We start from the raw sequence: 14,895 nt of genomic DNA, 5'->3' as shown, positions 1-14,895 counted from the left end.
TGATGACGTCAATCCTCTGCGCCGCGGTGCGAGCTGGGCGCGCGTGAAGAGGTTCGAGTTCTGTTTTCCCCGCGGATTCCAGTACTTGTTGGTCTCCTGATTCGACAGCATGAAGGAGACGCCAATGTCAAACTGCGAGCGCCGCTTTCTGCTCCGAGCCATTGAAGAGAAAAAGGTAAACTGGGAATTTAGCGCTGCGTCAGCGGTTGGGTTGCATGCAGCTCGCAGCCTTCCGGCCTGGATGCTTGGACTTAGCTCTCGTAGGCCCGGGGAACCCCAGGAGGAGCCGCTGGTGCTCCCCCCAAACCCCCAGTATTTATTTGGCTCAGGTGGGGTCTTTTCAAGGCTCGGGTCATGCCAGCGACTGTCAGTGCCCGGGCACCTAGTTTCCACTCTCCCCTGTGGAGTAGTTAGTATCACACCTCTAAATACTTAGCCCGGGGCCTGCCTGCTGCTGCTGCTGCTGCTAAGTCGCTTCAGTCGTGTCCGACTCTGTGCGACCCCATGGACTGCAGCCTACCAGGCTCCTCCGTCCATGGGATTTTCCAGGCAAGAGTACTGGAGTGGGTTGCCATTGCCTTCTCCGCGGGGCCTGCCTAGCAAAGAGTAATAGATATTTGTATTAAGAATAAACGAATGAATGTTCTGCTTACAGCGGCTGGATGGCAGACAAACCTATGATTATAGAAACATCAAGATTTCATTTGGAACAGATTATGGGTGCTGCATTGTGGAGCTTGGGAAAACAAGGTAACTGAATTCAAATTAGGCATAAGCTCAATAGGGAGAAATTTAAAAGAACTTTATTGACTTAGTTTACAAAGCAGATAAGAAGTCTGAACAGTACTTTGTTTAGCTGCCCCAAATAAGTATATTTTCTTTAATGTAGGACTTTAGTTTTATAACTACAGTTTACATTTTTAATCATGAATATATTTTCTGTCATACACAGTTGTTTCTGAGCTCTGTGAATCATATATACAGCCAGCAGTGATTGCACTGAATTTGTTCCTTACATTTGTTGTCATGAGAAGGGCCTACTTTCCTCCTTTTCCTGAGTGACGTGAGAATTTGATTTTTAATGTTCATTTGGAAGTTGTGGAGATATTGGTCAGATAATGTTGGTGAACTATGCCATATGAAAACTTAAGGTGTCCCAAGGTTGCATGTCTGATTGTATCACTAAATATTTGTGAAAAGAGGAGTAATGGTCCTTGATGCTTAAAAATCTGTGGAATAGTAAATATTATAATAAGAGATGTTTTGGGGTATGCCAATATATGTTTTATTTCTGTATATATTCTACTACTGTACTTTGTATGTAACTTCAACCATAGAGATATATTGTACTGAACATTTTAATTAACAGATTTGTACTTTATTTTTGCAGAGTTCTTGGACAGGTTTCCTGTGAACTTGTTTCTCCAAAACTTAATAGGGCAACAGAAGGTATTCTTTTTTTTAACCTTGAACTCTCTCAGATGGCTGCCCCAGCTTTTGAACCTGGCAGGTATTTAAATCTTTTTTTTTAAAACTGCTTTAACCAAAGGAAAGCCTAACAGGGATGAGCTATTGACTTAATGCCTGGTGTTACATTTCATGACATTAGCCTATTCCTGTTTTCACAGGCAGTCAGATCTCTTGGTGAAGTTGAATCGCCTCTTGGAAAGATGTCTAAGAAATTCAAAGTGTATAGACACTGAATCTCTCTGTGTTGTTGCTGGTGAAAAGGTGGGGAATATACCCCAAATTCTTAATCTTTTGATAAGTACTGTTGATTTGTGAATCTCTGTACCAGTAGTTTCATTCTCAGAGCTTCAGTTAATTCAGTTTTATTCTGGTTCACTTCAGCTGTTATGGAGTGCTATCTATAGAACTTTCTATAGAATCTCTCTTTGGAGGGACAAAAAACACTGGTGAAAATAACAGCTTAGATTTGTATACAAATTCCTTATTCAAAGAACTTGTGGTTTTTACATATTCTTATATCTCTTTCTTATGAGTTGATGGAAGCAGTTAATGCTATCCTTCTGTATGGATGAAGAACTAAAGAACTGATTAAGTCCTTCATTTGGATAAGTTCATTGACCTACACGAGCCTCATAGTGAGTCACTGGTAGTCTGACATTGGAAATATTACTGTCAACATATTGTGCTATTTAATAGTATTTTTATTCTTGATTAGGGTATTTTAACCTTTTTTTTTGGCTTCAGAGAAGTCACTTAATCTTTCCACATTTCATACTTGAATATTATACTTCCTTTACTTGTAAGGTTATCATAAATATTGTCCAGGAACCTAAGTGTTGTAGTTTTTTGTTAGGAGAGAATAATACGTTAGTCTTGGGAGTTAGGAAAATCTTAGTACTAAACATAAGAGTGGTTCTGTTCAGTTGGAGTATATATTTTACTGTTGTCAAATGACTCATAGAAAGGTGAACTATTGGCATTTCAGGTGTTGGTCTGGATTAATATTTTTCTAAATATATTTTTACTGGTACACTGGAACGAATAAAGGCATGTTTTAACAGCAAGAGAAAAATTTACACACAGTGTTATCTTTCTTTGTAAATCTGTGCTTGTGACCATTTAGGATTTATTTTTGTTTTAAATTCACATTCAGGTTTGGCAAATACGCGTGGACCTGCATTTATTAAATCATGATGGCAATATTATCGATGCTGCCAGCATTGCTGCAATTGTAGCCTTATGTCACTTCCGAAGGCCTGATGTCTCTGTCCAAGGAGATGAAGTCACATTGGTAAGCTCCCATGGTGTGAGCCAGTTTCCTTCTTAAGAATGAATGACGTGCAGGACGACTTGTTTTTAATGAAGTTTTGTTGTAAATGGCAGTTAGGTATGTTCTAAAATTTGCTCACAAGGCAAAAACTACATGTGCTCATAATCGCCCTTGAAATCTCTTAAATCTCCTATGCAGAAGTTTTGCCAATGGAAGTACACTCTATCTTGATGCTCTAGAATAGAACTAGATTGGATTGAACATTTGATAAAGTGGCTGGCTTATTCTTAGGGGGTGTGTGAAAAATAAACAGTTCTCAGTATTTTCACAGGGAGATGCTTTTTCTTATTCTGTGGCAAAAGCCATCAGAAAAGCCTGGAAAGATTGTTGAAACATATTGCGAGTCTCCATCCTCAGAGTAGGATGGGGATAGGATGTATGACTTTGTACTTCTAACAGCGTTCCCAGGTGATACTGATAGTGGTGGTATAAGGATCACATTTCGAAAACCATGAACTTTGACTATTTACATTGTCCTTTTTTGTGTGTACAGAGTATCTCAATTTCAGTTTATATAAATTACGTGCTAGGATACTGAAAGTGCACTGTGGTGATAGTTTGATTTTTGAACTTACAAAAGGAAACATTAGATGCCCAGATTCTCTAAGCTGTCATTCATGATGCTATTTTTAGGAATTAAGTTGGAACAGACTCTTGAAGAACAGAGATATAGACAGATTTTTGTTAACAATGGAGATGTTCTTTTAGGGAAGGGAGTTGGTATAAGGAAGTAAAAAAGAAAGTATAGTATGATTAGTAGGCAAAAAAGACACTGATTAAAAAATACTGTACAGGACTTCCCTGGTGGCCCAGTGGTAAAGAATCTGCCTGCCGATGCAGGAGACACAGGTTCGATCCCTGATCCAGGAAGATCTCAACAGGCCATGGAGCACCTGAGCCGCCATGCCACAAATACTGAGCCAGCACTCTGGAGCCGATAAGCTGCAGCTATTGAGCCCATGTGCTGCAGCTGCTGAAGCTTGCTTGCCTAGAACCTGTGCTGTGCAACAAGAGAAGCCGCCACAGCGAGAAGCCCGTGCAACTAGAGAGTAAGCCCTGAAAAGCCCACGCAGCAACGAAGACCCAGCACAGCTAAAACTAAGTAAATTAATTATTCATTAAAAAAGATACTCAACAGATATTGATGGTGGTACAGCCATGTTGGAAGACCTTGGCAGTTTCTTAAAAAGTTAAGTGTAAACTTAATACATCCACCAATTCTATCCCTAAGAGTGTACTCAAAGAGAATTGAAAGTATACATTCACTCAAAGACTTCTATGTGAATGTTCATAGCAGCATTGTTTGCTATGCCAAAAACTGGAAACTAGCCAAATGTTCATCAACTAGTGAATGGAAAAGCAAAGTGTGGTATATCTACACAGTGGAATATTATCTCACAGCAAAAGGATCAAGCTGCTGATGTCATGTATACCTCAAGGTAGATGAAACAGGCTTAGTTGAAAGGAGGTAGATGCAGGAGATGGAAAATTGATTCCACTTACATGAAATGCCCAGAAAAGGCAGATTTCTAGAGACAAAGTAACTCAGTGGTTGCTTTGAGCTGGGAGTGAGAGTGATCAACTTCAGACATGCTAAAGGGGTTTGAGGTGAGTAATGAGAATGTTTAAAACAAATCACTGGATTGTGCTAATAATTACACAACTATGATGTCAAAGCTGAAGCTCCAATACTTTGGCCACCTGATACGTAGAACTGACTCATTGGAAAAGACCCTGATGCTGGGAAAGATTGAAGGCGGGAGGAGAAGGGGATGACAGAGGATGAGATGGTTGGATGGCATCACCAACTCAATGGACATGAGTTTGGGTAAACTCTGGGAGTTGGTGATGGATAGGGAGGCCTGGCATGCTGCAGTCCATGGGGTCACAAAGAGTCAGACACAACTGAGCAACTGAACTGAACTGATATATTTACTAGAAAGTGGATTATTTACAAATAATTAGTGGACTTTATGGCATGTAAATTATACCTCAATAAACCTTTTTGACAAATACATAAAGTTATAAGGAAGGTGAATGGCAAAGTCAAACAGGTAATTGCAAAAGAAGTTATTTAGATACTCAGGATTAAAGGGATTTCATCTTTTACCTTAATATTTGATGTACAAGATGATTTTTTTGTGTGTATATAAGTTAGTGACTGTAATTATTGAAACTTATTTTCAAACAGTATACACTTGAAGAACGTGATCCTGTACCATTGAGCATCCATCACATGCCCATTTGTGTCAGTTTTGCCTTCTTCCAGCAAGGGTAAGTCTCATCCTCGTCATGGCCAAAATTACTAATGAAGCTAGAAATTTTTTGTTCCACTCAGATGTTCCATAGGCAAATGAACAAATCCTTCCTTTAATACTAAAGTACTTTATAGTTCTTTTCTTTCTTTGTAAGAGCATTAGTTGATGAATGCTCAGTACTGAGAGTTTCCTCAATAGAAGTGATAAACTCTCCTCTAATGAAGAGACTTCACATTTTTCTTTTCATGGCATACTTAGAAATTTGAGTTTACTACACCATGTTAGTGTATCTTCCCTAGATACAGATGTTAGGCTCTAATTTTGGAGCGCGGGTGAGACTTACTGTGGATTAATGGAAGAAGACTTTGGAGTATATTTGAGGAGCCTATTAGATGGAATAGTTATAGGATAAGAGCAGGTCACAAGGGGGGATGGTTCACAGATCGGTAAAAATCTAGGTTCCTTCAGCTCTCCAGCAGTTTCTTCACAACGCACTGCTAACTCCTCCTACAACAGAAAACCTGAAATCTTAGGTCCTTTAAATGGTGCTTAGGTGCCTTTAAATGAAAACTTGAGCCTTAAGTCTCTTTAGAAACAAAAGTATAAATATTTTAGCAATTTTATAACTGAGAATTGGAGAAAAACTTTCATCTTTCAGTCACTGAATTTTATTAGAGGGAAATAGCACTGTCCAGTAGAATTACTACGTAAGCCATATGTGTAATTTTAGTAGCCACATTAAAAGGGTAAAAAGAAACAGGTAAAATTAATTTTGATATAGTTTATTTTATGTGGTATATCTAAAGTATTATTTTAATATATAATCAGTATCTTAAAAATTATTCCTGAGATATTTTGCATTTTTTTAATGAGCCATAAGCAGAACCTGGAAGAATTTCAAAGTACAGGATATTAAGGAAGCTTTAAAATTAACCAAATTAGTGTTTTAATAATTCTTTTCTCTCTTCACATTAAAGTGACTCAAATTCATAGGCTCAGACCTGCATACACTCTCTTGACTTTATTATACTGCTGTTTTTTAAAAATGGTGTGATTAGATTGATACTTCTCTGTCCATCGGATTTTCCAGGCATCAATGCTGAAGTGAGTTGCCATTTTCTTCTCCAGGTGATCTTCCTGACCCAGGGATTGAACCCATGCCTCCTGCATTGGCAGGCGTAGTGGATTAGTGGTAAAGAATGTGCCTGCAGTGCAGGAGATGTGGGTTCAGTCCCTGGGTTGGGAAGATCCCCTGGAGTAGGAAATGGCAACCCACTCCAGTACTCTTGCCTGGGAAATCCCATGGACAGAGGAGCTGGGTGGACTACAGCTCATGTCAGACATGTCTGTCACCCATGTCAGACATGACTTGGGTGAACAATAACAAATCTTTTTAAAATATCCATTATCTTAAAATTGACACAGAATGGGAGAAATAGTAGCAAACCTGACAAATGATTAATTTCCAGAATATACAAATGGCTCATTCACCTCAATGGAGAAGGCAATGTCTCCCCGCTCCAGTATTCTTGCCTGGAAAATCCCATGGATGGAGGAGCCTGGTGGGCTGCAGTCCATGGGGTCGCTAAGAGTCAGACACGACTGAGCGACTTCACTTTCACTTTTCACTTTCATGCATTGGAGAAGGAAATGGCAACCCACTCCAGTGGTTCTTGCCTGGAGAATCCCAGGGACGGCGGAGCCTGGTGGGCTCAGTCTGTGGGGTCGCACAGAGTTGGACACGACTGAAGCGACTTAGCAGCAACAGCAGCATTCAGGCTCAATAGCAGAAAAACAGACAACCCAGTCAAAACATCAGCAGAAAATCTAACCAGACGTTTCTCCAAAGAAGACATACACATGGCATATAAACACATAAAAAGATGCTCAGCATCGCTCATTATTGTACACACGGTGTATAAACCCATGGAAGGATGCTCAGCATTGCTCATTACTGTACACAGTGTATAAACTATGGAAAGATGCTCGGCATCGCTCATTACGCACAGTGTATAAACCCATGGGAAGGATGCTCAGCATCACTCATTACTGTACACACAGTGTATAAACCCATGGAAGGATGCTCAGTGTCGCTCATTACTGTACACACAGTATATAAACCCATGGAAGGATGCTCAGTGTCGCTCATTATTGTACACACAGTGTATAAACCCATGGGAAGGATGCTCAGCATTGCTCATTACTGTACACACAGTGTATAAACCCATGGAAGGATGCTCAGCATTGCTCATTACTGTATACAGTGTATAAACCCGTGGGAAGGATGCTCAGCATCGCTCATTACTGTACACACAGTGTATAAACCCATGGAAGGATGCTCAGTGTCACTTATTATTGTACATACAGTGTATAAACCCATGGGAAGGATGCTCAGCATCGCTCATTACTGTACACACAGTATATAAACCCATAGAAGGATGCTCAGTGTCGCTCATTACTGTACACACAATGTATAAACCCATGGGAAGGATGCTCAGCATCGTTCATTACTGTATACACAGTGTATAAACCCATAGAAGGATGCTCAGCATTGCTCATTACTGTATACACAATGTATAAACCCATGGGAAGGATGCTCAGCATCGCTCATTACTGTATACACAGTGTATAAACCCATGGGAAGGATGCTCAGCATCGCTCATTACTGTATACACAGTGTATAAACCCATAGAAGGATGCTCAGCATTGCTCATTACTGTATACACAATGTATAAACCCATGGGAAGGATACTCAGCATCGCTCATTACTGTACACACAGTGTATAAACCCATGGAAGGATGCTCAGTGTCGCTCATTATTGTACACACAGTGTATAAACCCATGGGAAGGATGCTCAGCATTGCTCATTACTGTATACACAGTGTATAAACCCATGGAAGGATGCTCAGCATTGCTCATTACTGTATACACAGTGTATAAACCCATGGAAGGATGCTCGGCATCGCTCATTACTAGAGAAATGCAAATCAAAACTACAATGAGGTATCACCTCACACCAGTCAGAATGGCCATCATCAAAAAATCTACAAATAATAAATGCTGGAAAAGGTATGGAGAAAAGGGAACCCTTTTGCACTGTTGGTGGGAATGCAAATTGATACAACTACTGTAGTATGGAATTTCCTTAAAAAATGAGGACTAAAACCACCACATAACCCAGCAGTCTCACTACTGGGCATATATATATATATATGTATACCCTAAGAAAACGAACTGAAAAAGACGGTATATACTCCTGTGTCACCACAGCACTGTTTGCAGTCGCTGGGACAGGGAAGCAGCGTGGATGGTTATTGACAGATGAACGGATAGAGAGGCTGTGGTACATATACACAATGAAATATTAGTCATAAGAAGGAAAAGCATTTAACTCAGTTCTAATGAGGTGGATGAACCTAGAGCCTATTACACAAGTGAACTAAGTCAGAAAGAGAAAGACAAATGTCATATACTAACACATACATACGGAATCTTAAAGGTGGCACTGATGAACCTGTTTGCAGGGCAGCAGTGGGGATGCAGATGCAGAGAACAGGCTTGTGGACACAGGGAAGGAGGGAGGGAACAAGTTGAGAGTGGCTTTGAAACACATACTTAACCATACGTAAAACTAGATAGCCAGTGGACACTTGCCGTATGACCCAGGAGCTCAGACCTGGTGCTCTGTGACAGTCTTGAGGGGTGGGGTGGGGGGGGAGGTGGGAGGGAGGGGACAGAGGTATACCTGTGGCCGAAGAATTGATGCTTTTGAACTGTGGTGTTGGAGAAGACTCTTGAGAGTCCCTTGGACTGCAAGGAGATCCAACCAGTCCATCCTAAAGGAGATCAGTCCTGGGTGTTCATTGGAAGGACTGATGCTGAAGCTGAAACTCCAGTACTTTGGCCACCTGATGCAAAGAGCTGACTCATTGGAAAAGACCCTGATGCTGGGAGGGATTGGGGGCAGGAGGAGAAGGGGACGACAGAGGATGAGATGGCTGGATGGCATCACTGACTCAATGGGCATGGGTTTGGGTAGACTCTGGGAGTTGGTGATGGACAGGGAGGCCTGGTGTGCTGTGATTCATGGGGTCACAAAGAGTCAGACACAACTGAGCAACTGAACTGAACTGAACTGGTGGCTGATACATGGTGATATATGGTAGAAACCAACGCAGTATTATAAAGCAGTTATCCAATTTAAAAAAATTGACAAGCACTCAGTATCACATTTGTTCAGGTACACTTAACATTCATTTCAGAACGTATTTATTGGTGGATCCCAGTGAACGAGAAGAACGTGTAATGGATGGCTTGCTGGTGATTGCCATGAATAAGCATCGAGAGATTTGTACCATCCAGTCCAGTGGTGGGATAATGCTGCTAAAAGATCAAGTCAGTATTTTGATTAATGTTCCATTAAGAATAGGTCTATTATTTTTAGAAGCTTTTTCTTGATTCTTGCCTAAAATCCAACAGGTATTTTCTGTGATTAATTCTAGACTCTGCTAGACTCTGGTTTCATGACTGTCCTGATGCTCTTGACGTGTGGCTAGCTACAAGGGGTTCTTCCTCCCTCCCTCCCCTGGGTGGCGCTCCACAGTCTAATCCCTCCACATAGAGGAATCTTCTTCCCAGTGAGGAAAGGGGTTTATATTTTTATAAAGTGCCGTAAAGTAGATTTAGGTAAAAATTTTACTTTTGAGATTTGGGTACAGTGGGCAGAAATTCTCAAATCCAGCTGCATATAAGGTTCATGTTGGGGCTTTTAGAAAATAGATTGACACGTAGCACATGGTGCAGCTGGTTAGGAGCACAAAAGCTACTTGGTTGGAATTCCAGCTCTGCCTTATACTAACTGACCTTCAGCAGATTATTTCATCTTTTTGTGCTTCAGTCTCTATCTGTAAAATAGGAAGTAATCTTAATGTCAGCACCTTCTTGTTAGGAGAATGTAAGGATCAATATGGATACTTTGGACTGTATGGCATAAATTAAGTATACAGTAAGTGTTATTTCCAGAGATTCTGATACACTAGTTCCTGAGGCCTGGGAATCTGCTTTATAAAAGCTTCTGAGGGTACACTTTGCAGCTCTGTCTTGAGCAGAGATAGTGATCACTCACAGAAAGGAAGTGAGTGTATCTGTGGCCTTTTCAGCGGTATCTTACATTGTCATAGAAAAATTTTTGGGTCAGTTCCCTTAATTAAAAGTCTCTTACATCTTGTCTTAATTTGTGTTTTTATATTGTATTATTTTCTAATTTAAAAAAAGTAAGGCTTAAATTGCAAAGTTAGAAACACTAATCTTATGTTTTTAGTTTTGCTAAAGAAAACTCTTTGATTTGTTGTCTTTTTTTTTTTTTTGAGGTTTTGAGATGTAGTAAAATAGCTGGTGTGAAAGTAGTGGAAATTACAGAGCTAATACAGAAAGCTTTGGAGAACGACCAGAAAGTTAGGTAAGTTTAATTTTTTTTAGAATTGAATGGTCTTGTTATAAATTTTTCTGTTAATGACTTTTCTCACACAAACATACTCATACAATTTTTACACTCAAATCTTTCCTTATGTAATAGTCGCAGTTGAATATACTACTTAATGTTTTTGAAAGTTGATCAAACTGTTTATTGTATTGCATTCCATTTAAGCATAATCTGTACTGAAAAGCCACACAATGATTTTCTTTTAAAAAAAAATTAACATTTTCTTAGGAAAAAGAGAATCTGGTAACTTATATTAACAGAACACAAGCTGGGGTTGATCCCCGTCTCTTCTTACTCTATGACATTAAGTGATAGCTATGTCTTGGCACTTCAGTGTCTGCTCTGGCCTGGGAGGTTACTGCCTACCTGGTGGGGCTGGTTTGAGGATTGGAGAATAGTATACCTCAAGCACATAGCACATGCTTGGCACGTGGTTTAATAAATGGTTAATTATATTAATTTTCTGTTATCTCACTTGATAGGCCAAATAAATGGGTGAGATTAAGTTAGTCAAATAATTTCTCATCCAATGTCTCATCTATCCAAAGGATAAAATAGTTAATTTTTTTTCCTTCCTGTCTTCTCTTCCATCTCATTCTCCCTTTCCCTCCCCACTCCCTAAAAAAATCCACATAGGAAAGAAGGTGGCAAGTTTGGCTTTGCAGAGTCTATGGCAAATCAAAGGATTACAGCATTTAAAATGGAAAAGGCCCCTATTGATACCTCTGATGTAGAAGAGAAAGCAGAAGAAATCATTTCTGAAGCTGAACCTCCTTCAGAAGTGTATCTTTACGGGGTGATTTTTTTTTTTTTCAGTAAAAACGATTTATAATACTTGTGGCATGATTAGGGCTGTGTGCGTGCATACTGAAATTTGTTTTCTGAAAACAGAAAAAAACATTTACAAAACAAGATAGTGATGCGGTAAATTGATGGTGTAACATCTACCTTCTCTTCAACTCTCCTCAGAAATCAGAAAATTTTATATTTTAACAACTTAGAGTGTTTCATTTTCCTTTGGAAAAATTCTTGAATCTCAGTGACATAGTCAAACATTTTACATTGTTCTTAAAATTGATTCATTCACCAGATTTATTACTCTAACTGAAATGTTCCAAGCCAGTGTGTGTCTTGATATTTGTCACCCATTCTATCCATAAAATCTTCACCTGAGTTACACATTTTTTTCTTCATTGTTCAGCCATCCATAGTGTAGTCGTTAATAATTTTTTTTCTAAGAATTTGAGGTGAACTTCAGACTTAACAGAAGAGACCTTTCATTCTAATTGTTTTCAAAACTGCATCAAATAGCAGTATATTTGTTATTCAGTTTTCTTAACTTGCTAAGTGTTTCTAAACCTGTGCTGTGGACTCCTGGAACCGCCCAAATCGGAGAGGGAATAGAAAACTCCTGGGGTCATCTTGAAGACTCTGAGAAGGAAGACGAGGATGAAGGTGGCAGTGATGAAGCTGTCATTCTTGATGGTGTAAAAATGGACCCAGGTGTAGAAGTCTCTAATATTGGAAGCCAAGGTATGTGACACTTTAGCTATATGTAATGTGTGTGTGTATATATATATTTCTCTCTCTTAGGAATCTAATATCAGCAGTTACTTATTTAGAGGGATTAAATGTTAATTTAAACTGTTGAGGCTAACTGCAATATTAACTCCCAGTTCTTTTCTAAGAATATACTTATCTTTGTAGAATGGTGGTATTCTTTGATATGTGAAGAGAGTGGCATAAGTTAGTTTTTTTTTTTATTATATATCCAGGCCAGTTTTAAAAGGATAAATTTCTTAAACCTCATTTGTGCATGCTGTTTTTCCTTGGTATAGTTTTTAGTGTGTGCTCAGTTGCCAAGTTGTCTCTGACTCTTAACGACCCCATGGACGATAGCCCACCAGGCTCTGTCTGTGGGATTTCCCAGGCAAGAATACTGGAGTGGGTTGCCATTTCCTCTTTCAGGCAGTTTTTCCATCCCAGGGATCAAACACCTGTCTTCTGCATTGGCAGGCGGATTCTTTACACCACTGAGCCACTTGGGAAGCCTCAAATATAAAAAGGAAGTATCATAACGTGTATTAGAATAGTGCTGTCCATACAGCCTTCTGCAGTGTTAGAAATGTTCCGTCTACACTGTCCAGCACAGAGCCCCTAGGCCAGTGCTGTTGAGCGGTGAAACGTGGCTTGTGTAACTGAGTGCTGGATTTTAATTGATATAGTGAAGTAGCCGCATGTGGCTACCGTAGTCAGGCTGTATGAGAACCCACAGCATCCTAGATGTGCGTGAATAGTAGTAGTCCTAGATGTTCTGACATCCTGAAAGCAACAGAACTATAGAAATGGTTCTCACTGTGGATATTTTATGGACAGTTACATTCTATCATGAATTATCTATGTAGACATAAAGTAGGTTGGTAGAAAACTAAAGGACAGTTACTAAATCTGAGAAAATAGTTGCACATACCTGCCTGCCTTTGAGGAAGATTATTGCCTGTAAATATTACCTAGAACCTACTGGGTTTTTTTTGGTAAGGCAAGAAAAAAAAAACCCCCATTGATTGGGACCCTTACTCAGCTTGATACTTTTTTTTTTTAAACTATATATGCCTGTATACATATATATAGGTGGCCTGCCTGCCAAAGCAGGAGACCTAGGAGACGTGGGTTTGATGCCTGGGTGGGGAAGATACGCTGGAGGAGGAAGTGGTGACCCACTCGTTTTCTTGCTTGGAGAGTCCCACGAGCAGAGGAGCCTACAAGTCTGTAGGGTCGCACAGAGTCAGACACGACTGACACAACTTAGCACACACATACAAACAAAGGAATGGAAAACTCTTATGTGGATCGGAAGTGGATTTATAGGAAATGGTTTCTTCATATACTGTTTTTCGGAATTTATTTATTTATTTTTAAATTTTTTTTTTTCATTAGTTGGAGGCTAATTACTTTACAGTATTATAGTGGTTTTTGCCATACATTGACATGAATCAGCCATGGATTTACATGTATTCTCCATCTTGATCCCCCCTCCCGCCTCCCTCCCCACCCCATCCCTCTGGGTCTTCCCAGTGCACCAGCTGGGAGCACTTGTCTCATGCATCCAACCTGGGCTGGTGATCTATTTCACCCTAGATATACATGTTTCGATGCTGTTCTCTTGAAACATCCCACCCTCGCCTTCTCCCAGAGTCCACAAGTCTGTTCTATACATCTGTGTCTCTTTTTCTGTTTTGCATATAGGGTTATCATTACCATCTTCCTAAATTCTGTATATATGCGTTAGTATACTATATTGGTCTTTATCTTTCTGGCTTCACTTTGTATAATAAGCTCCAGTTTCATCCATCTCATTAGAACTGATTCAAATGAATTCTTTTTAATGGCTGAGTATCACTCCGTGGTGTATATGTACCACAGCTTCCTTATCCATTCGTCTGCTGATGGGCATCCAGGTTGCTTCCACGTCCTGGCTGTTTTTTGGGATTTAAATTGACAGTTTCTGGAGGAGTTTGGCAGAAATCTTTTAGAAAGCACAAGGACTTCAGTTGGCATACTGCTTCCAGATTAGTTCTATAAAAGATGGACTATATTTATAAAATATATAGATTTACCCCCCCTAACTTTTCTGTGAAAGCAGCACACATGGTTTTTCAGAGCTCCAAGGAAGGGACTCAGGGAAGGGAAGAACCAAACAGATCTGTGAACCTCCAGCCAAATGCCACCTGGGCCTCTTCTATCTGAAATCTGATTCCTCTAACATTTTCTTAAAGATGCCCCTATAGTGCTCTCGGACAGTGAAGAAGAAGAAATGATCATTTTAGAACCAGATAAGAATCCAAAGAAGATAAGGTAACAATTTTCTGATTTATTTCAAATGTGTACTCAAGACTCTTTAGAGGCCTTATTGTCATCTTACCCTCCTCTAAACAGACACCTTTTTCATTAGCAATTCAGATGTTCTTTCTATGGTTTCTCTATACAACTGCATGGGTGCCTTTCAAGGTTACAGTATTCTGCCATAGTTGGCAAACATCCAACCTACTGGAAAAAGTAAAGTTTGGATCACCAAAGTAGGGGGCAGTGTAGGAAGTAAAGTTGGCAAGCCATTTGTGGAATCAGCTCATAGTACTAATACTGTTATTTACTTTGTTCACAGAACACAGACCGTCAGTGCAGCACAAGTAAGAGCAGCAAGTAAAAAGCCAGTGAAGAGGAGGAGAAAGAAGAGAGCGGCCAATTAAGGCTCACACAGTTGTATGTTTGTGTATATAACTATTAAAGAGGTATTTATTCAGCGCTAACAACCTTGAGTACTTTATTCACAAATCCGTCATAAAATCTACTTTAT

General features: G+C 39.7%; 1 protein-coding gene across 1 annotated transcript; it reads left to right on the top strand.

Annotated features, from left to right (window-relative positions):
- Positions 1-19: 19 nt before the first annotated feature.
- On the top strand, positions 20-14,851 carry EXOSC9 (exosome component 9). The gene is made up of 12 exons (XM_020908306.2): positions 20-175; positions 656-750; positions 1,391-1,510; positions 1,629-1,731; positions 2,624-2,761; positions 4,992-5,074; positions 9,322-9,454; positions 10,429-10,517; positions 11,178-11,324; positions 11,890-12,074; positions 14,318-14,396; positions 14,704-14,851. The coding sequence occupies exons 1-12, from the start codon at positions 110-112 to the stop codon at positions 14,786-14,788; spliced, it is 1,323 nt and encodes a 440-aa protein (XP_020763965.2). The 5' UTR covers positions 20-109; the 3' UTR covers positions 14,789-14,851.
- Positions 14,852-14,895: the final 44 nt, after the last annotated feature.

Source organism: Odocoileus virginianus, unplaced genomic scaffold, assembly GCF_023699985.2.
Source record: "Odocoileus virginianus isolate 20LAN1187 ecotype Illinois unplaced genomic scaffold, Ovbor_1.2 Unplaced_Contig_7, whole genome shotgun sequence".
In the NCBI taxonomy this organism is placed as follows: Eukaryota; Metazoa; Chordata; class Mammalia; order Artiodactyla; family Cervidae; genus Odocoileus; species Odocoileus virginianus.
The sequence above is the reverse complement of the archived record's forward strand: the minus strand, read 5'-3'. Positions and strand labels throughout refer to the sequence as shown.

Excerpts from the sequence above, each read along its gene's own strand:
- EXOSC9 (XM_020908306.2), top strand. The coding sequence starts at position 110 with ATGAAGGAGACGCCAATGTCAAACTGCGAGCGCCGCTTTCTGCTCCGA. Across the intron at positions 176-655 it reads GAGCCATTGAAGAGAAAAAG|CGGCTGGATGGCAGACAAAC; the intron begins GTAAACTGGGAA and ends TTCTGCTTACAG. Across the intron at positions 14,397-14,703 it reads AAGAATCCAAAGAAGATAAG|AACACAGACCGTCAGTGCAG; the intron begins GTAACAATTTTC and ends CTTTGTTCACAG.